Consider the following 20,483-nt stretch of genomic DNA (forward strand, 5'->3'; position numbering starts at 1 on the left):
ATCAGGCCTACATCATTATCATTTAGACATTGTTTAAAATGGTCTGTGCATGAACATTAAAATAGACTTGATTGATGGATGCAGTAAAAACGAAGAGGAAATGTGTTTTTGGAAAAAGGGTTTGGCTGCGTTCAAGAAGAAAATATTAATTAAATACAGGACTAAAATCTGGCTGTGCTCTCTATTAGTTTGCCAAGACTGTAACCCAGCAAAATATGCAATATAAGGAGCTGGGACATTCATGTACCATTTCCTAGAGCCCCGATGCACCCTGGGTCCTACACCTGCAACCATTTAACTCTCAGACTATCAAAAAACATACATCACACTAGTTGGATCAATTAATCTCTCCTAATCACTGGTTGTGCACAAAAGAGATTTAAATCCTTCTAATCCGCTACATTATCCCTCTCAGCTTAACCCACTTGGGCCAATTAACTCACCATTTAGGCCACTTGGGTCCAAGTGATATTGAGGTAGAATGACAGAGATGGATGTTGTATCACTGAGGGCAGGAAATGAACACAGTGCGACAGCTTGTGGAACCTGGTCAGAATCAGACACAGTATAGATCGGATGTCAGTGGCTGCTGTACCTGCTAGGCTCAGATGTGAAATTGTCCTTGGAAGAACTTTTCAGCCTTAAAATTGCTGCTGTAGTCAGTGTCTCTCAACTCAGCATTTTATACTAACGGCATGACCACTGGTGATCACTTATCATAGTGACAAATTTGTCACATTATTAAGAGGCTAAAAAGATCCAATCCAAGTTTGCCTTTAGGGGATCCTGAATTTCATGTCAATCTCCCCCATAAAATATGGTATGGTATATCTTGTATATGAAGGTGACATTTTGTCCAAAGGTAAAGCAGGAAAGGAGAGGGAGTGTCCACATCTAAAATGTTTATATTCTTGTGCTCATTAAATGTCACAACAATAATTTCTTGCACAAAAACAGAATTTTTCCTGGTAGTGGCAGAAGAAGAAATTTCAGGCAGCCACCAAAAACATTAGGATTCATCCTGTGGGGACCATGAATATCCATGCAAAAGTTGAAATTGCTAGTGCTGTTATACATGGGGTGTTGTCACAGTGCTTTAAGAGTACTATAAAAACTTTTTTTTTTAGTTTATCCACTCATCATCCCATGGATATCAATTTGGAATACAGTGCATGAGCAGTCTTGGAATTCCAAATGTGAATTGCAAATATGAACTTCCTTTTGTCAACCAAATGCATAAAATTCATCAGAATTAAATACTTAAATATCTGAATGGTTAAACAGCATAATGGCATGTTGTTTGAAATATTTGAGCTGTGGCTAAACGGTGAGTGGATTTCGTGGTAGGCCACACGCTTCAAGTTAACACCGTACGCAGTGTCGGTATTCCACCACTCACACTCTTGTCAGAAAACCCAGAGGCTTGCAGCCTGCCCTTGACTGTTTTTCCAGGCCTTGAGTCTTGTTTTCAGGCACAACAAACGCTGTATTGGACTTGTTTCCTTTGGCCCTTTACTCCCTCCCTGAGGCCTCCTCACCCTCCCATATTAAGCTACACTCTTTGGATACTGTTCCCTCTGAAGGGAAACAGCCATAAGATTTGGCTTTGGGTATAGTACCGCTCCAGAAACAAGCTTCATTCCCAATTCTCCTCAGTCCCTGGACCCCTGAGTAAATATGAATAGTTTTGAAATATCACCTAATCTGTCAAGCAAAATGTAAAGTTGCTGCCATCTTGGCCAAAGCCAAAGCCTTTAGATGCCTTTAAAGGCATAGCAACTAGTAAGACACATGCCACATCATTTTCAAGACTGGAATAAAAATGCCAAGGTAACTTTGATGCTGGATTGATCACCCTATATGAAACCGTGTCAGACAACAACGTGAATATTGGTCCACATAGGTCACTGGGAAAATGTGGGTGAAGAAGTAATGCCATAGGGATATCTCAAATATCATTGAATTCAGTGGGAGACTTGATGTATCTTTGCCAGGATCCAGCTCCATGAATCACTCTTTTCGTTTTCACTCGTATTCACTTTCATGAATTTTACTTTCATGAAGTTACACATTCATAAGACTGCAAGAGTGTCCTCTCCTGGGATTGAAAAAAAAACCTATAAAGAACTCTGACTAAACTTCTACTGACTACACTCCTTTATAGGTTGGAGAATGAGCTACATAGACATACACACAAAGGACAAAGAATGGTGATTAATCAAGGGTGGCCACAGTTAAGAGTTGATCAGTGACCCCACAAGAAAGCTAGGTTTTGGTACATTTCTTTTAAGTTCAAACTAAACCACGTCTAGTTTAAATACAGGTTAGAATTGGTGGTTCAAGAAAGTCACTGAAGTCTACTGTATATTTGCCCTAAGAACTAAGGAACATGTGATTTATTGAGCATATAACAATCCTTGAGCATGATATAGTTTAATGATATCGTTTAATGATAAACATTTTATTTACAGGTGGGAAACAGGTGAGTGGAGTTCATGCTCCGCTACCTGTGGGGTTGGTCTGATGACCCGCACTGTGGCTTGTACTCACCGGCCCTCTCGTGACAGTAACCGGACTGAGGTTTTGAGGGATGAAGAATGTCAAAATCCTAAGCCAAGTCCTGTCCAAGCCTGCAACCGCTTTGACTGCCCTCCTATGTGGGACAAAAATGACTGGGGACAGGTAAAAGAAAGTTCACAGATGATAAATGGTAAATGCATAACCTAACAGTTAGTCTGAAGCGACAAGCACTTCTGTACTATTTGTCTCTGCAGTGCTCGCAGAGCTGCGGTGGTGGAGTTCAAAAGAGGCAGGTCCTGTGCAAACAGCGGCTGGCAGATGGAAGCATCCTGGAGCTCCCTGACACTTTTTGCCCTTCCAAAAGCCCTGCAAACCAGCAGCCCTGTGCCAAGCAAGAGTGCCCACCTCACTGGGTCACAACCAACTGGTCCCAGGTAGGCTTCCCTCAAGGCACCTTCTTTTTTTTTAAATAGTCCAGATCAAAATGTCATGCTATATTGCAGTATGCAGGGTCTGATCATTTTCATATCGTACAATATCATGTATTTGTCCAGTGTTCTGTGTCCTGTGGAAATGGAATTCAGACTCTACAAGCCATCTGCAGGAAACAGGGGGAGGATGGGCGATATTGGACCATAGACCCTAAGAACTGTTCCCTAATTGCTCGGCCCACCAGAATCAGACCATGCTCCCTCAGACTCTGTGAGAGTAAGAGACCATCTGTTTGGCTCTGTTTAGCTCAGAGTGGAGTTCAGTGGAGATTGACAGAAAAAACTGCTAAGTTGTTTCAATGTAAATTGATGGAGAATTACAAATGCACAGCTGAACAGAACATAATTCATTCTTGTTTATTTCATCTCAGACTCTATCAAGCCCAATCCCACCATACTGGCCCAGAGGAAGGTTTATATCCAGTGGAGGAAGGGCAAAAAGCTACAGTTGGTAGTGGGAGGCTATGGCTACCTCTTGCCCTGGACAACTGTGGTCCTCCGCTGCCCAACCCGCCACTTCCGCAAAGGCCACATTCGATGGTTGAAGGAAGGCAAGCCCCTGGTCAGCCTACCACACCTCTCCATAACGCCACTGGGATATGTGAAGATTCAGCAGGTTCGTGCATCTGATGCTGGGATTTACACTTGCATTGCAGGCCAAGCACAAGAACATTTTGTCCTGCAGATTATTGGCAGCAAGCAGAAGCTCTCTGTTTCAGAGTCGTGGCTCCTCGCAAATGGACAACAAAAGGTCAGGCAGCCAGACGTGGCCTCAGCAGGAGAGAGATTTCAGGAGCTACCCATCTCTCTCAACCAATATGACAGTATAGTTGAGCATTTGCTTGAACTCAAAAGCTCTGTCCAAGATGAAAAAGACATTACAGAGAAACCACACTCCAGTGAAAGGAACAGGTCAACCCTGGAAGATGAGAGAGCGAGCGCAGAATTATCCAGCCCGGTCGTACTCATTGCTGATACCCACAGGCTAGATGAGATCACGCACAACCTCTCAGAAGGCCTTGGAGGACCACACGGGGAACAACTCATTGCTCAGTTGCTCAGTGAGCTCACAATGACGCAAGGTGAAACAAATGACTCCACTCTTCACCCTCCAGAAAGTGCGGAATCTTCCACGCAAGAGCCCCTTCTTTATAAACCGAAAGCCCACACAACCAGGTCCAGAAATCCAGTGATAATCCAACGGCCTAGGAAGGTTGGGGCAGTGCCGTCATCTGAAATGATAGTTCATGTGGGATTGCCAGCTTTGCTGCAGAAACCAGTTGCTAGTTTGGAGTTGAGATGTGAGGCACTGGGGAACCCAGAACCATCCCTAACATGGACAAAGAACGGAAAAGAGTTGCTCTACAATAGCAGGTTAGAGCTACCCCTCAATGTGACTTTTTGTGCAAAATGCATTAACAAACCTGCAGACTTTGTTGTACAAACGTAGCTGACTGTTCTTGGACAGAACTGTCTCAAATTCTGTGGTTGTTTTGTCTTTGTGTTGGCAGAGTAGGCCTGTTGCCCACCGGCTCACTTAGGATTCAGTCTCCAAGCAAAGTGGACGAGGGTTTGTACACCTGCACTGCCAGGAATCGTCTTGGATCCACATCTCTTTCGTCTTGGCTGCAGATTACAGGTAAAGCTGATGAACACAGAACCTTGTAAATATGTTTGAATAAACTAAAGCTCTTGCCAAGTTATGATTAGCTTAACCTCTCGAGTGGCTCCATGAAGTCACTCTGTGTGAATAATGATTGTCCAAATGTTTAGAACTTCGTTATAAGCTGTAGTCAACCTTACAAGGTTTCGAAATATAATATAAAATGCAGTACAAGATGTCTACAACTTTATGTGAAAAGGTGTGTCTCTCTGTTATTAAGCTGGAGCCAGAATATGGTTAACTTAGCTCAGACTGAAAACAGGGGGCAACAGCTAGTGTGGTTCTGTGCAGAGGTAAAAAGAGATCAGCCTACTAGTTCCTGTGTGATACAGCAGATCATGAATACATTACTGTAATTTAACCCAACGTCAAGTTGAGTTTGTCCTAATATACTTTCATGTAGTCCAGTTTACAGTAATTTGTGTTGTTCTTTTGTGGTTCAGTCTTAGAGATTCTGGGAAAGCATTCTTTTCAACTGAAAAACACACACACCCAGGCATAACCACAGACAGAGATATACAGTAAGCTCTTACATACCCTAGTGGCTCATCTGGCTGAGTCAGTGATGGGGAATGTCTGGAGCGTGCCACAGTCCGGGTCACCTATGAGCTGCGCTGTCCTCCATCTCCTCAGAGCACAATAAGTCACAACCTTTCTGCATTCTCATCAAAGCACAGCCACTGTGGGTTTCCTGATGCTCCAGCACTTTTCCTTCCCATACGACAACAATTAGAGGTTCCAGGCAGTGTTTCAAAGAAGATTAAGTGGGTGCACCCCATTCGCCTAATCTAAATAGAAAGAAGAAAGAGGCTTAAAAGTGCTGAAAATTTTCCAAACGGCATTTTCTTATATTTTTAATTGAAAGTCATTGAAAGGCTGAGTCTGATGTGTGTACCTCTGAAATCTAAAGAATGCAATTCAAGGTACTCTGAATGACATTACAGGGAAATTGAATTGTAAATATAATTCCCTCCCAAGTTTGTGGAAAGTACAATCTCATTTGGGAACAAGAACAGACTGCTTGCCATTTCCAACTATGACTTTCTTAATAAGGTCAAAGAAAAGGTTTGGAACTGTTGAAGTGACAGTAACTGGAGACATATTTAGACATAGTAATATTTTTTATATATATATTTTTTAAATATATTTATCAGGCATCACTGCATTTTCAGTTACAACTAGTGCATATTTTGCAGTTATTCTATAATCAGCAGCACACTGTATATTTAAAAATGATAATTATCCTCCCCTTTTTCTGCTGGTAACCAAAACCACACACTTGTATTTTCTTTACTGTATTTTCAGGTGGCAAAGGAAGAAATTGTGTCCAAGGGAACAGTATGGGAGCAAATGGTCCTATTTGCTCTGAGAGGAGTAACAGCAGCCAGTCAGCAGAGATGTGCCATGGACAACGCTGTCCCCTCAGGTATCTTGCTGCCACTACATGGTTGTACATTTTAAACTCTGAATATTAGGTTGGATAAGGTTTGATATGATTTTCCCCTTGGGTTGTCTCATATCCTGTCCTGAAGTCATTTCTCTGACTAAGAGATAAAGTATAAACATTTTTGGGCCAAACCAAAAAACGAAGATTTCTCATAAGCTTATAAACTTAAGTTACTAAAGTTATTTTATTTTTTCTCCTGTGGTTTGATTAGGTGGAGAGTGGACCCTTGGTCACCATGTTCAGCCACTTGTGGAGGTGGGTCCCAGACCAGGACTGTCCGCTGTATGAGGGGACCTGAGGGCAGGTCAAGAGAGGTGGAGAGCCAGCTCTGCCTCGACACAGGCAGGAGACCCTCTGACAGCAGGCTGTGCAACCTTCTGCCCTGTGCCAGATGGGCCACGACCTCTTGGGGGCCAGTGAGTTCACCTGTTATAGAGCAGATACATGTCTCAACAAGCGTACACAGACTGTATCCGTGCTGCTTATTTGTTCAAAACACAGTGACAATTCGCCTCAGGGGACGTGCACCAATTGAGGTAGTTTCTAGACCATCAAATTACCACCTGGCACCTGGGGCATTTGGCAGTTTTGTTTTTCCAAATGATAGAAGGGGGAAGCACACTGAATTCTTCCTTTTCTGTTAGGAGCCAACTATTGGTTATTCACAGGGAAGTCACCTTTTTTAGTGTTAACCCTTGTGCATCTTTCCCAGGTGCATTATTAGAATTTCAGTAAATTGCATAAGAAGTACTTAATACTACCACCTTATAGTGTAAGCTAAATGCTTAGCTTATGGGTTCCAGTTTTAAATCTTGAAATGTAGCAGGAGGACATAGGTCAAAAACCATGGGAAAAACTGCAGGAGGGCACGGCAATATTTTCTGTACTAAAACTTGAACTTTTTGTAATTTTCTTCCTTCAGTGTCATGGTCAGTGTGTAGGTCCCAGTTTGGCCACACAGCACCGCCATGTTTACTGCCAAAATACAAATGGTACCAAAGTCCCCTACAGGATGTGCAGTGGACTCCACAGGTAAATCTAGACATAATATGGATGGATGAATGAATGTGCTCTACTGTTGATGATCATTATTGCTGATGTAGTATTGAAAATGCAGTGATGAGTGAAAAGCCAGTCAGCAGGGTATTGTGTCTTACGTGTGTGATTTGTATATTTGCATTTTTAGGCCCAGCTCTCTGAAGAATTGCTCCACAGAGGGCTGTGCCCTTCACTGGCGCATAGGGCCGTGGACGCAGTGCACTGCCACCTGTGGACGACACGGTTTCCAGTCACGCCAGGTGACCTGCGCGCACCGTCGAACTGGCAAGGCTACACGTGAACATCACTGCATGTGGAGGCCTCGCCCTTCCAGTTGGCAGCGATGCAATATTTTGTCGTGTGGAAGAGGTGAGAAACAGTTACACTGAGTGAGAAAAAAGTTGCTAACCTTAAAATGATTTTGACTATACTACTGTATAACATTTTCATTTTCGTTCATATTTACTAGCTTGTTGCCATCAGTCCCAGCCTATGTAATACAGACAGTAATAGCATATTCCTGTGGTGATGTCCAAAATAAATGATAACTTCCCTTCATGGCAGTTTCAATTTCATGTGCTGAGATTTGTAAGAATCTGTAGCTTAAGTTTCTGCTCGCACACCACTACAGAAAAAGTGAAGGGAACCGGTTACTTTAAATAACCCACAGACTTTACCATGAGAATAAAGACTGTTTACAGTGGAGAATTTATTTTTGGGGAGACTTGTTTTTCAAAAGTACACATGAAATTCCACAAATGTGCATTCCATTTGGGTAGCGCTTCAAAATGTGGTATTTCAGATCCTCTTCACATAAAACTGAAAGGGTTTCTGAGAGTATTTGTCATTTTGGTTAACTGACCCATTAATCTTAGAAATTCAAAAGATTTCATAAACTTTATTTTAATGTATTGATAAAGCTGGATGAGGACTTAGCTGAAGGTGAACCCTTTCACAAAATGCTTAGTGCTCTGTCTCAAGTGATTAAGCTTACAGTGAGTATGTGTGGTAAACTGTATTTTCTGTGTATTCCAGCAGGAGAGTGTCGAGACAGCACGAGGTACTGTGAGAAGGTTCGACAGCTGGAGCTCTGCCCGCTGCCTCAGTTTAAGAGTCGCTGCTGTCACTCCTGCCGAAACACCTGAGACAGGGGGAACATGAGATGAGGACTGTGGACGACCTGGATAGGAAGGTGCCAACAGAGACTTGAAACCTCTATGCCCCATCCTAACGCCAACAACTGTCTTCGCTGAACGGTTTTTGGGTGGGGATAACTTAGTGTAGAGGAATGTTTTGGATGGTCATACCTGGGGTGGCTGTGATCAACTTTCCTTAAAGATGACATGTGTGGGTTTGAATTAGAAAGTATTGTTTTGAGAGGAGTGACATTTTTGCTAATGAAGGCTTCAGTTTTACTTCTTTTTTTTTAATCTGAAGTTCTTGTTTAACAGCTTTCCTAAATTATGCAAAAGTGATTGAGACATATTTCCATTGTGAGTAATAGAAACTTGTGGTGACTGCATGGTTTCATAAAGAGGAAAGAGGCGTTATACCAGACCTGTTATCATTAGTGATGTTGTTTCAGGACTTTCCCTAAACAAAAAACAAGCAAAAAAAAACCCCATCACGTTCTACTGTAGTACTATTATTTCATGTTCCAAACAGGGTGCACAGTATCATGCAATTAGCATACAACAGCACTAGCATACAATAGACATATATGTGATTAATAAACTTTTGAAATTGACTGACATCATACCAAGGGATTCTGGGCAGACCCCTGAGTTTGTGATAACCACTGGATAGTTGTATGTTTGCCTTTGCAATGGTCTCCAAAACAGTGTTGTTAAATAGTTTAGTTGCTAAATAGACTTTGATTAATGTGGTGTGGGTAAACTCATTTAAAACTGAAAACTGAAATATAGTACTGCATATAAATGGGAAATAGCTAACACTAAAAGTCTAATATTTGATAAATGGTATACATTTGGTATTAGCCACCTGGGAAAAAGATCACGATCTGTGCCACCATTTTGGGTCATTTAGCATGTGTTGACAGCGGTGATTGGTCGAGTCATTTAAAGAGGAAAGGAATTAGGATTGCAGATGTTTTTACTGCATTTTTTGGCAGAATAGAAAGTAAGACATGATAAAGATATATCTTGCATGGATTGCACTAACGGAGGTATGTGACTGAAGCAAGTCAGTTTTTGGAAAAAGACACTTAATTTTGCACTCAACTCATCCAAGTCTTTGTTAAGAACATGGCTTGTAGAGTTTTTTTTTTTTTTTATCTAGTTTTTAAGGTTACATTGTTTATATATTTTGTTTTCTGATTCTGATATTTCTTGGAAAGATATTTGTTAAAATGTCCCTTTAACCACTTTGCGACATTGCATCACGTTTAAACCGTGGGCGGAGCATAATTGCCATGTCATCCTGTCCACCAAATTAAATTTTTGCAATATTTTGACATTTTAGGTGGAAAAACAGACTTATATTTCAAAGGTCTTCTGTAATTCGTCTCCTAGGACAGATTTCAGTGTCAGTTGAACTTCAAATATGTAAATATGACCTCTTATGTCATATTCAAATATTGGTTAAAACAGTTGGGAACTTTTTAGAGATCATAATTAATGTACCACAGTTACATTATTACATTATTGTAATGGGTTTGCACTTTTGATAATATTTTCTGGGTTTCGCCATGCTTCATCATCAAGTGTAACACATACCTTAGCAGGAGACTACTTGGCCTTTCATTGAGGTGTGATTATTTGATTTTTATGAGAGGAAAACATCATTAACATGTTACATATGCTCTTAACTTATGTAGACATTTGTCTTTTAACTATTTATTTTAATGTGTGTTGTTGTGCATACTTTTGTAAATAATTACAGGGGCAGGTTTGAAGTATTCATTTCCCAACAGCTGATAGTATTTGATGTGCATGCAATGGGGACCCTCTGCTGGTGACTTCATGTGTTGCTCTCTGCTCATGTCTGGTTTATCATTAAATAAAACCAAATACATTCCTTTCATAATCTGTTTGTTGTGATTAACTCTCTGTTTTTTTCTGCCTGCCTTATCAGGTCAAAGCTCTCATATTTGATCATTTATTACAGTTGGTTTGTGGTACAGCTGCTGGAATTTTTCTAACAACACTAATCTTTTTGTTTCAACTTTAGTATTTTGGCAGAACAAATTGAAGGTGTAAACCAGTGCAGTGGGAGGTTCTACTCTGAACCAGAAAAACAAGACATTCAACAACAAAGCTACGTCACAATGACAGTTGCAGCATCAGATTTTGTCAAACAGACGGGTACTTCCTCTTTCTGTGTTTACAACGCACAGTTCACACACTTCACACTGCTCTCTACCTCTCACCTGGACCTCTGGATCACCTCAGATCAGTGCAGTTTAGTTATGGTGGAAAAGGATGGTTGTAATTCTTGTTTGATATCAATCAGGGTTCTGCGAGTTTCCCTGGTGGATGAACTAGAAGGACGGATTGACTCTCTGCTAGAGATTTTAGTAAGTCGGGAAGTGTTCACTCGTGATGACCGTGAGGAGGTATTGTGTCAGTTGGGGCCGCGGGCAAGAGTGAGGAAAGTGTTGGACATCTTGGAGTGTAAAGGCGAGGAGGCAGCCAAGATTTTTCTCTCCATTAGCAGTCATCATCAGCAAGAGGCACAGACACACTCCAAAGAAGTCAATACAGATCAGCCTCAGTCCATAGGTATGCATTCAAACCACAGAAATGTCATTAGTTCATTCATTGCATTTGGTAGTTGGAACAGCATTGCATTGTCTCTATTTACACATAGGGTTTTATGTATCGCCATCAAATGTACATATGGGCATAAAGATAGAAGTGAAAAATACATTATATAAAGTTTATTCTCTTTTGCAGAGTACAATAAAGTCAAACAAAAGCATAAAGACATCCTCAGGCGCAGGAGTGAGAGCATGCTCTTCTACAACACTCGACACGGAGAGAAAATACTTTTTTCAGAACATTATGTCAATCTCCTGTTAGCCGATGGACACCAGGGCTTGGAAATAAAAAGGCATGAGGTTCTGACGTTTGGACAAAAGCGACTATCTATGCAGCAGAAGTCGGCTGTGCACAGGAAGATTGCACCAACCGAACTCTTTTCAAACACAAAGGGAAACCATCCGGTCAAGAAAGTTTTGGTTACAGGGGTGGCTGGTATTGGAAAAACCATCCTGGTGCAGAAGATACTGTTTGATTTTGGTGGAAACAAGAACCATCTTGCATTTGACTTCATCATCCACATGACCTTCAGAGACCTGAATCTGATCGACAAACCCACAAACTTCCGGGAGTTGGTCTTGCGAAAAAACAGGCACCTTGCTAAGACACTGGATAACATTTTAGAGAATGACAACAAACTGCTGATTATCTTGGATGGTTTTGATGAGTTCAGACACTATAGGAGCTGTGATGTAGACGTTTTCGTGACCGAGCCTGATGAAGAGGCAGAGGTGGTGGAGGTCTTAGGGAGTCTGATGCAGGGTGAACTGTTGCCCAACGCTTCCGTCATGCTCACAAGTCGACCTGCAGCTATCAACCACATCCCTGTGGGCTACATCGACCGCTTTGTACTAATCGCTGGCTTCTCCTTGGATGAAGTTCAAGACTTCTTCCTACGTTATTTCCAAGACAGTGCCCTCGCTGACCAAATGTTTGCAGTGGTATCAGCAAATGAACTCATGCTAACACTGTGCTACATACCTGCATTTTGCTATATTGTGTGCTGTATCCTCAAAGAAAGCAGAGATCTCTGTGGAGAGAGCCCCAAGACCATGACGGACATTTATGTGCAGTATCTGGTGGCTTTGATTCGCTCTCACACTCAGTCAAGAGCCGAAACATTTCTTCAAGAGCAAAGAGCAGGGGGCATACGGCAGCTGTCTGATATAGTGCTGAAGTTGGGTCGACTCGCCTTCCAAAAGTTGATGGAACATCAAACACTATTCTATAGCAGTGACCAAGATGTTGCAGCATTGGAGGGATGCAGTCTTGTCAGTACCTTCCTTGACAAGACGGTAGTACAAGAGCCTGGCTGCACTGAAGAGGTTTACTCCTTTGCACACCTTACTGTTCAAGAGTTCTTTGCTGCAGTTTATTGTGCAGCGACAGATCACCCTTTACCTGATGCAGTCACACACACTGCAGGTCCTGTAGAGAGGACAAACAACGGACATTTAGACCTTTTCAACCGCTTCCTGTCTGGAATCCTCTCTGAGCGCAACGCTAATCTCCTGTCAAGGCACTTAGGGCTGTGTTATGACAAAGAAAAAGTGAAAACCCATCGCTGGAGGATCATCAGAGAAGTTACAGTGCTCTGTGACAATGGGACCCATATCCTGAATCATTTACACTGCCTGTTTGAGCAGCAGGACCCCTCATTAGCCCTTGAACTGCAACCAAAGCTGCTACGAGTTAATGTCAGTGATGAAACACTTTCCCAAATGGATTACAATGCCATCAAGTACTTCCTAGACCTTACAAAAGGCGATATATCAGAGCTGGATCTGACAGGAACTGGAATAAGATGTGAGGCACTTAGAGATATTCAGCCCCTGCTTCTTAGATGTAAGAATCTTTGGTGAGTTCCTGGTAAATTTTGGTTTGCATCATCTCATTCTCTTACCAGTCTCATAAGTTGTTTTGTCTCTTTTTACAATCTGTGCAACTCCAACATCATCTGACAATGGAATACAGTATGTGATACATGGCTGGTGCACTAACATCACTATTTCACTTTAAAGGCTTGGAGAAAACAACCTCGATATGGATGCAGTTCAAGTCATTGCTGACGTGCTACAAGAGTCAGACAGTATAACCCACCTAGGGTAAGATGTCTATTAATTGGTTAATTTGGTTCTCAAAAGAATACAAACACTAGGCAACAAATAAAGAATACAACTGCTCTTAATTTAAGAGAATATGTTTTTTTTTTTTTGCCTCACCCAGACTATGTTTAACACTTTCTGTCATCACTTTTAGAATTGGATGGTCAAATGTTGGTGACGATGAACTACTGGTTCTTTCTAGGGCCATACGGATAAAAAAAAAGCTTGAAGAATTGTGGTAAGAGACACAAAATTTTGTGGAACTGAAAGTCTGTCCACCCACAGTGGGACAAAATGATGCAGTAGTTCTTTTATTTTGGGGGAAACTGCTGCCTTAGGAATATTTGGCAAAAAATACAACCAATCTAGTAAAATTACTGTTAGGTAAACTGTCCTCCAGCTCAGTGCAACTGCTGTAATTCTGGTCCCTCACCTTTGAGTGCTTTATTGAGTAGTATCTTAAGATTTCTTAGGTCAGTGCTAACTTCAAGGTTAAACAGAGATATATCAAAGAACTTAAATGAATAGAAGCTCTACTTAGAAGCAAGGTGATATAAATAGGTTAACATATTTTCATAAATGGTTTGCTGATTGTTCAGGTATAAAACATTTAAAACATTGTTCAGTACCTATTAATATTACCTATGTGCTCTCACAGGATGGAGGGGAACCGGGTGAGTTCCAGAGGTCTGCTCTCACTTAGTGGCTTGACCCCAAATCCTCTGAAAAAAGTTGTGTGAGTGACTTACTTTCTTTCCCCAACAAATAAATCAAAATCATAATTCAAGAGTTTAGTTCTCTCTGAAACCTCTGTTGATTCCCTCTCTGTACAGTGCAATCTGGAATGACCTGAATGACACAGAGTCCCGGTGCACCCAAGAAAACATTACTGTTAACTTCACAGATGATGATATGTGGGAGGCGTGGGGGGAATGGGTCTTTGGACGGTGTGAAGTCAGCAGCAACGAGAAGCTAGTGATGGTACTTCATAAAGTGTGCAATGTATCAGTCCACTGCTTAGAAGCCCAGTGGGCAAGGACCTTCTACAAGAAATTATCACAGCTCATCAAGCACAGGATTGAGTTCTGCACTGAGGATGACATATGCAAGAAACTCAAAAAGTTTGAGAGCATCTTGGACCTCTGACAGACAGACGTCTACACTCACCTTAAGTTGTAAGATAATACATACAGATTAATGTCTGTTAGATGCTGAATGCTTTGAGGGGCAAAATATGAAAGAACAATATAGGGTAGCTGCCATTAAAGCATGACAAATGTAGAACTATTCATCTTCATGGTTGAAAATAGTATCACTCCCTGCCCCTGAGAAAAAAAGATTTCTTATAAAAAGCTGGCATGCATATTGTGCAACTAATGTAACTGAACACACTTAATGCTACCACTGACAAAGTACCTATGGCTATAGGGGATCACATTAATACATACCTGTAAATTCTGTACATTTTTTCAATCTCCAAAGGAGACATCACGAACAGCAGAAAAAGCTCGGCAAGTCAGTATTTCTGCTAGCTGCGTATTTAGAAAAAGGCCAAAATCAACATTGGCCCGTACGGGGATCGAACCCGCGACCTTGGCGTTATTAGCACCACGCTCTAACCAACTGAGCTAACCGGCCATAGTGAGCTGCGTCATTCTAGCACTTTTTTAAATCATGTACACAAACTGTCTTCGGTATTATTTTACTTATGCCCAAAGCACCTTTCGTGTTACGACCGGTTTCTGTTTACTCTCCCTCCTGACACACAGATAACACAGAACGTCAAAAAAGAGAATACACAGTTAAAAAAAACGAGATGTTGAAGCAAATATCAAACTAGTAACATTACTAGACTACTCAGTCATATATTTAAAACATTTAATTATTGGTATTCATGTATTTTCTATTTATTTGATTCAGAATGCCAGTGCATACCTTTTGTGAATGGCACTGTTATATTTATGACATTTTTAGAAAAACTTGTTTTAATTTGTGAACAACTGTCAATAAAATGTTGAAACCTCAGACAACCTGTATTTTGCACTTTATTTTGGAACAATTCAGCGGAAGTTCTTTAAACTGCTTGCCCGTGGGTATGACGAATTTACCCTGCGACGTTCGACTGAACGTAGCCGGCTGGCTGCTATTTTATGTTGTTTTTGTGTGTGCTAAGCAACAAACTGGACTGTTTCCTCATCTCAAAAAAGGTGAGTTCTGTAAATTATTATGTCACCTGGATATTAAGCAAAGGTGTGACGCATTTTGAAATGCAGTAGGCATGACTGCAACATTTTTAAAAATGTCGCTGCCCGCGAATTGACGTACTAACTTCGACAGCAGTTTGCTAAAGGTAGTGATGGCTAACAGGCAACTGGGCAGTTAAGCGAGCATTAATAACTTAGTTAAGAAACAATAATGCTAAATATCAAGCAAACGGTGTTTTTCACTGACTAATATTATTAAAATGTTGATACTATTTTAAGGGGCGTATTCACCATTGACTCTATATACTTGACATGGGTGAAGGATGTTTCATAATGCTAATAACACCTGTGAATTTGAGATTGTCTAAATCGAGGTTAATACTCGTAACGCTACTATCTTCTAGATAAACACACCAGTAAAATAAAGGGAGGCAAGTTGAAAGCTTGCTGTATTTCCATTGTCGTTTTATAAGTGTGTGTTTCTGGCCTATGTTTCAGTTCCATCCACAGGATGATTGACACAGAGAGGGGAACTGATGATACTGGTGCTGCAGAGCCCAGCAGTAAGACCAAAGAGACAGAAAAGAAGAAACGGTCTCGAGTCAAACAGCTGCTGGGTGATGTGAAGAAGCAGGTGGAGTTCTGGTTTGGAGATGTCAACCTTCACAAGGACCGCTTTCTGAGAAAACTCATAGATGAGTCAGATGATGGATGTAAGGGTCTCTGAGTGTTGGGTCCTTGAAGGATAGATTTGGATTATTATTATTATGTCTTATTACAGCACTCACATGGCATGTGCATTAAAAGAGCAAGTGGTTACTGAAACCATTTCCTTTTTAATACTGGCTGTGAAGTGATCCCTTCTTGTTGCATTTATGCTGCAAGAGATGAGGACAATATCCGCAGTCTTTGTTCAGTGCAGAAATGCACCCTTAAGTTGAAGCTAATATGAAGCTTGAACAGTCTGAGTTAGCCAAACCAAATGAGTAATCCTAAAATAGTCTTCCATATAATAATAATCTTCCTTTGTTCCTTTGCTGGGCTGCTGTGGAGGGTTATACTCTGGCAGCTTCACATACAGATTTGTTTGTTGGACACAATAACAGCAGTAAACCTGCCCACGAGTACCAGTATCTGGCTTTTTATCAGTGGAGTTGTTTTCACTTTAAGGATCACTTCACAGTCAGTATGGACAGGGGGAATGATCAGTGACCAATAACAATCTCAATGCACAGTATGTGAGTAGTGTAGTCAGACAGACTTGAAAAATCTGAAGCTACCCTTTAATGCAAGTGCTGACCTAAAGTCATCAGATTTTGTATCTACCAAAGCATCTAACATAATATGTGTAATGTCTCTTAGATGTTGACATATCTGTGTTGGCGAGCTTCAATCGAATGAAGAAGCTGACAACTGACACTAAGCTGATTGCGAGGGCGCTGAAAAATTCATCTGTAGTTGAGGTACTGTATTGTGAAGTATTTTATGATTTCTTTAAAATAAAAAACAAGCCTTATAACTGACCTACCTTCACAGTGTTTGCAGAATTTAGGAGGATATACTCAAACTAATTTAAAATCCCAAAAAACACATGTTTGACATGACTGTTTTTTGTGTTTCAGGTGAACTTGGAAGGCAATAAAGTACGGCGTCAGCTTCCAGTTGGAGACATACCAAATGATACAGACAGCCGCACAGTCTATGTGGTAAAACATATGTTTTTTCTTTGTCTTTTGAATTGTTTACTTATATGCTTGAAAAAAATCTATTTTGGTCACAAAATAATACCTTTCTGTTCTTTAGGAACTTTTGCCCAAGGATGTGACTCACAGCTGGATAGAAAGAGTCTTCACAAAATGTGGGAATGTGGTTTATGTCAGCATCCCCAGATACAAGTCTTCAGGTGACTCCAAGGGTTTTGCGTTTGTTGAGTTTGAGAAGGAGGAACAAGCACAGAAAGCCATAGAGGTGAAAACTGATTATGAATATTTGACCATTGCCTGAAACATGTGATAGTTCACAGCACAGTTTATTTTTGGCAGGAAGAAAACTCATGGGAAACTTTGATCTTTGAAACAGATGCTGAATAACCCCCCTGAAGATGCTCCAAGGAAACCAGGGATTTTCCCCAAGACGAAAAGTAGGAAGCCTCTTCCTCTGCCAGCTGACAATCCACCATCAGGTAAATTAATAACAAAAAAAAAAGCGTTGACAGATGAGATCTGATGCTGGCACAGTATCAAGAAAAAGGCTATTGGTGTGATTTGTTGTATTCACCAACACTTCTTTACTTTCACTTGTGGTGTAGGTGAAGAAGAGGAGAAGAAAAAGAAAAAGAAGAAAAAAAAGAAAGAAAGTTCAGCAGCACCAGTGGCTGCAGAAGAAGCCAAAGAGCAGGCGATGGATGCAGAGCCATCAGAGCACAAGAGGAAGCACCAGGCAGTGGGGGATTTTGAACCAGACATAGCCAGTGCTCAGAAGACGCTGGGCAAATTGTCAGAGAAAAAAAGACGAAGGTCACAAACAGTAGAAGGCTCAGAAAGTGACATACCGTCTAAGATAAGAAAAACCAGTGAAAGTGAATCTGGAGAAAAAAAGGATGCAGCAAAGACTGGTAAATGATCATATTATCTGATATCTGATTATCTGATCATTTTATCCTTTTTCCACTCTCGTTGCTTCTGTTTTCCACTGATGATTCACTGATGATGAGGTGTTATTGCAGCAATGAAACCACAGTTTATTTTATTCCTCTTTTAGATCAGTCCACTGAAAATGACACAGAGAGACTTGTGGAGGAAGGGAAAGAAAACAGGGATGATTCAACAGTTAAAGCAAAGAGGAAGAGAAAGAAGAAACACAAAGAAAAACTGAAAATTGGTGAAGAGGTCATCCCACTACGAGTTCTATCAAAGTAAAATCCTACATCCCTTTTTCTTCTTACATAATCAAGATTTTATTAGTAGATAAAAACCCTGTCGTGACTGAATCAATTTTAAAATGCTACTGGGCATCTTTCTTCCTCTTTTGCCCATGGAAAGGAAAGAGTGGCTTGAGCTGAAGGAGGAGTATTTGACCTTGCAGAAGCGCAGCATGGCGTCCCTGAAGAAGTGTATCAGTAAGATTGATCACAAGGAGCACAAGAGTCTCATGGAGACGGAGACTGATGCTCAAGATGGAAACAGTGAGTTTTGTCTCCACTACACCCAGTCATTTCAATTCAAATGGACAAATCGCACATTGTTAGAATTGGGGAAAACCGCCACTGATGCTAATGTTTTGAAGTAATTGAAACCAATAAAAATGGCTGTCATGAGTAGGGTTGTTCTGTGATGTGAAATGAAAGGATATGAAGATATGATATGAAACAAAATGTTTATGCAATTCTAAAACAATGAATGAATGCAAAAGTCTGTTTTCAGAAATTTCACACTCTTACATTAATAATGTTGCTTTGTATGTGTTTCTCTTTTATCTAGCTGAGAAGAGTAACAAAAGTGAAAAAGCAGCTAACCAGGGCCCTCAGTTTACCAGTGGTGTCATCATGAAGATTACAGACAACAAGCCACTACCAGGGAGGAAGATCCTTAAGGTACAGTATAACTCATCAGCTTCACTGACATTTTGATGAAAAGCCATTTAAAAAGATGATCTCCGCAGTGGATTAGAGCTTAGGTTTTGTTTGTTTTTATTCCTTGTGGTTGTGTGTGTGTGTGTAGGATGCCTTGTGCAAAATATCACCAGTGGCGTACATTGACATCTTGGAGGGAGATGCTGAGGGTCACATCCGCTTTCACACCCCAGAGGACGCTAAAGCCGTTAGTGACGTCAGAGCAGAGCTACAGAAAGAACATAGCTGGAAACTTGAAATTCTCTCAGGTATGAATTATTCTTCCTACATTTCTAGGTGTAATTTTACTTTGTGCACACTAACCTCTGTGTAACCCACATGCATACATAACCTCTGGTCTAAATGAGGATGCAGATGACTGAGCTGGCACACTGGTTTTCATAATTGATGATGATGAAAATAATTTATTGGGACAGCGCCCATCAGCTCGTCTCAAGTTCTGTGTTTTTCAAAATGTTTCATCGTTGAACTTGGCTCAGAAATTGGTTTTTGGAATGAACTTTCAGTCAGGAAAAGTAAAACATTTTAACTTCAAGTCTGTTTAATTCCTTTGAAAGGTGACCATGAACAAAGGTACTGGCAGAAGATCCTAGTGGACCGCCAGGTCAAGTTGAATCGTCCGAGAGAAAAGAAGCGTGGTACAGAGAAGGTGAGATCACACTTTAGACATTTTCAGTACACAAACAAGAGGCTGTTTACAAAAAGTTGTATAATCCTTTACCCAAATCCAAATAATGTGGCATTTGGGGCATTTTATTGACAGATATTGTAATGTAAACTTCATATATACTGTGTCATGTGGTAATAATCAGAATGTGCCAAAAAAAAAAGAAAGAAAAGAAAAAAAACATAAGTTTGTGATTGGAGTTGCGTCTTTTTCAGCCTATTCTGAATACTGTCCATTTTTAGATATGATCTGATACCTGGGATAATTTTGGCATATGAACACACAGTCACATACCATCACAACAGTTAAAGCTGTGCCTCCATTTTGTTTATGTGCTATCACATGTAATTTCTTATTTTCTTGTCACACTTCAGCTCATATCCAAAGCAGAAAAAATCATCATTGCCCGGGCCAAGGAGGCTAATAAACACATCCGTTTCCAAGAGGACTGACCACTGCCGAAAACATTTTTTTTAACAACTGTGCACATTTAACTCCGTAGACTTTACATTATGTGATTTGAAGGGGACAGTCGGTATATTTGTGTATTTAGCTGGAAGAGAACTGAAAGAGGACTTGAACAACAGTAAATTAGTCAAAATGTCCCCTTATTTTTTGTTTACACTGGAGCCCCTAAAATAATGTGGAGTGCTGCTATGCATATTGACATCTTGGCAACATTTTTATTTGATTTTTTTTTTTTAATTGATAACCTTTTTAAAAAAGCAAAAACTCTGTATATGATGTAAATATAACTGATTTGAAGGTTCTCCCAGTCAATAATTATTCCTTATGAGTTATATTTGCCTTTTTGTTTTTTAAATAAAATTTCATCATATGGTTACGCTATGGCTTGGTTACGGCGCAGTTGTGCTTCTCATGAAGTTTGTGTGGAAGAAGAAATGCTTTTCATAACAGAATAAATGGGCAGCAATGAA

At 40.6% G+C, this 20,483-nt stretch overlaps 3 protein-coding genes and 1 non-coding gene across 6 annotated transcripts in view; 3 read left to right on the forward strand and 1 right to left on the reverse strand.

Annotated features, from left to right (window-relative positions):
* LOC108892918 (ADAMTS-like protein 1) overlaps positions 1-10,204 on the forward strand; it is a 90,855-nt gene extending 80,651 nt beyond the window's left edge. For 2 of the 3 annotated variants that reach the window (XM_018690703.2, XM_018690729.2), the window contains 10 exons: positions 2,472-2,682; positions 2,775-2,954; positions 3,075-3,228; positions 3,383-4,385; positions 4,523-4,650; positions 5,980-6,100; positions 6,333-6,537; positions 7,044-7,153; positions 7,308-7,528; positions 8,195-10,204. In XM_018690703.2, coding sequence (XP_018546219.1) covers positions 2,472-2,682; positions 2,775-2,954; positions 3,075-3,228; positions 3,383-4,385; positions 4,523-4,650; positions 5,980-6,100; positions 6,333-6,537; positions 7,044-7,153; positions 7,308-7,528; positions 8,195-8,304 — 2,443 coding nt within the window. In that variant the 3' untranslated portion in view covers positions 8,305-10,204. The remainder of the gene's footprint in view (positions 1-2,471; positions 2,683-2,774; positions 2,955-3,074; positions 3,229-3,382; positions 4,386-4,522; positions 4,651-5,979; positions 6,101-6,332; positions 6,538-7,043; positions 7,154-7,307; positions 7,529-8,194) is intronic. The other variant, XM_018690724.2, reaches the window with a different exon arrangement.
* A 192-nt stretch (positions 10,205-10,396) lies between these two features.
* Positions 10,397-14,886, forward strand: LOC108892897 (NLR family CARD domain-containing protein 3). Its single transcript, XM_018690672.2, has 6 exons — positions 10,397-10,899; positions 11,074-12,796; positions 12,960-13,043; positions 13,198-13,281; positions 13,702-13,779; positions 13,877-14,886. Exons 1-6 carry the CDS (start codon positions 10,446-10,448, stop codon positions 14,187-14,189), a joined length of 2,736 nt encoding a protein of 911 aa, XP_018546188.1. The 5' UTR covers positions 10,397-10,445; the 3' UTR covers positions 14,190-14,886.
* Positions 14,608-14,681, reverse strand: trnai-aau (transfer RNA isoleucine (anticodon AAU)). Its single transcript has one exon. It is a non-coding gene; the product is annotated as a tRNA-Ile (tRNA).
* A 242-nt stretch (positions 14,887-15,128) lies between the features above and the next one.
* Positions 15,129-20,394, forward strand: larp7 (La ribonucleoprotein 7, transcriptional regulator). The gene is made up of 13 exons (XM_018690683.2): positions 15,129-15,250; positions 15,746-15,960; positions 16,610-16,710; positions 16,870-16,953; positions 17,051-17,215; positions 17,327-17,429; positions 17,556-17,861; positions 18,008-18,161; positions 18,289-18,431; positions 18,727-18,839; positions 18,967-19,126; positions 19,436-19,527; positions 19,920-20,394. The coding sequence occupies exons 2-13, from the start codon at positions 15,759-15,761 to the stop codon at positions 19,995-19,997; spliced, it is 1,701 nt and encodes a 566-aa protein (XP_018546199.1). The 5' UTR covers positions 15,129-15,250; positions 15,746-15,758; the 3' UTR covers positions 19,998-20,394.
* The last annotated feature ends 89 nt before the right edge of the window (positions 20,395-20,483 follow it).

Source organism: Lates calcarifer, linkage group LG15 (assembly GCF_001640805.2).
Source record: "Lates calcarifer isolate ASB-BC8 linkage group LG15, TLL_Latcal_v3, whole genome shotgun sequence".
In the NCBI taxonomy this organism is placed as follows: Eukaryota; Metazoa; Chordata; class Actinopteri; family Centropomidae; genus Lates; species Lates calcarifer.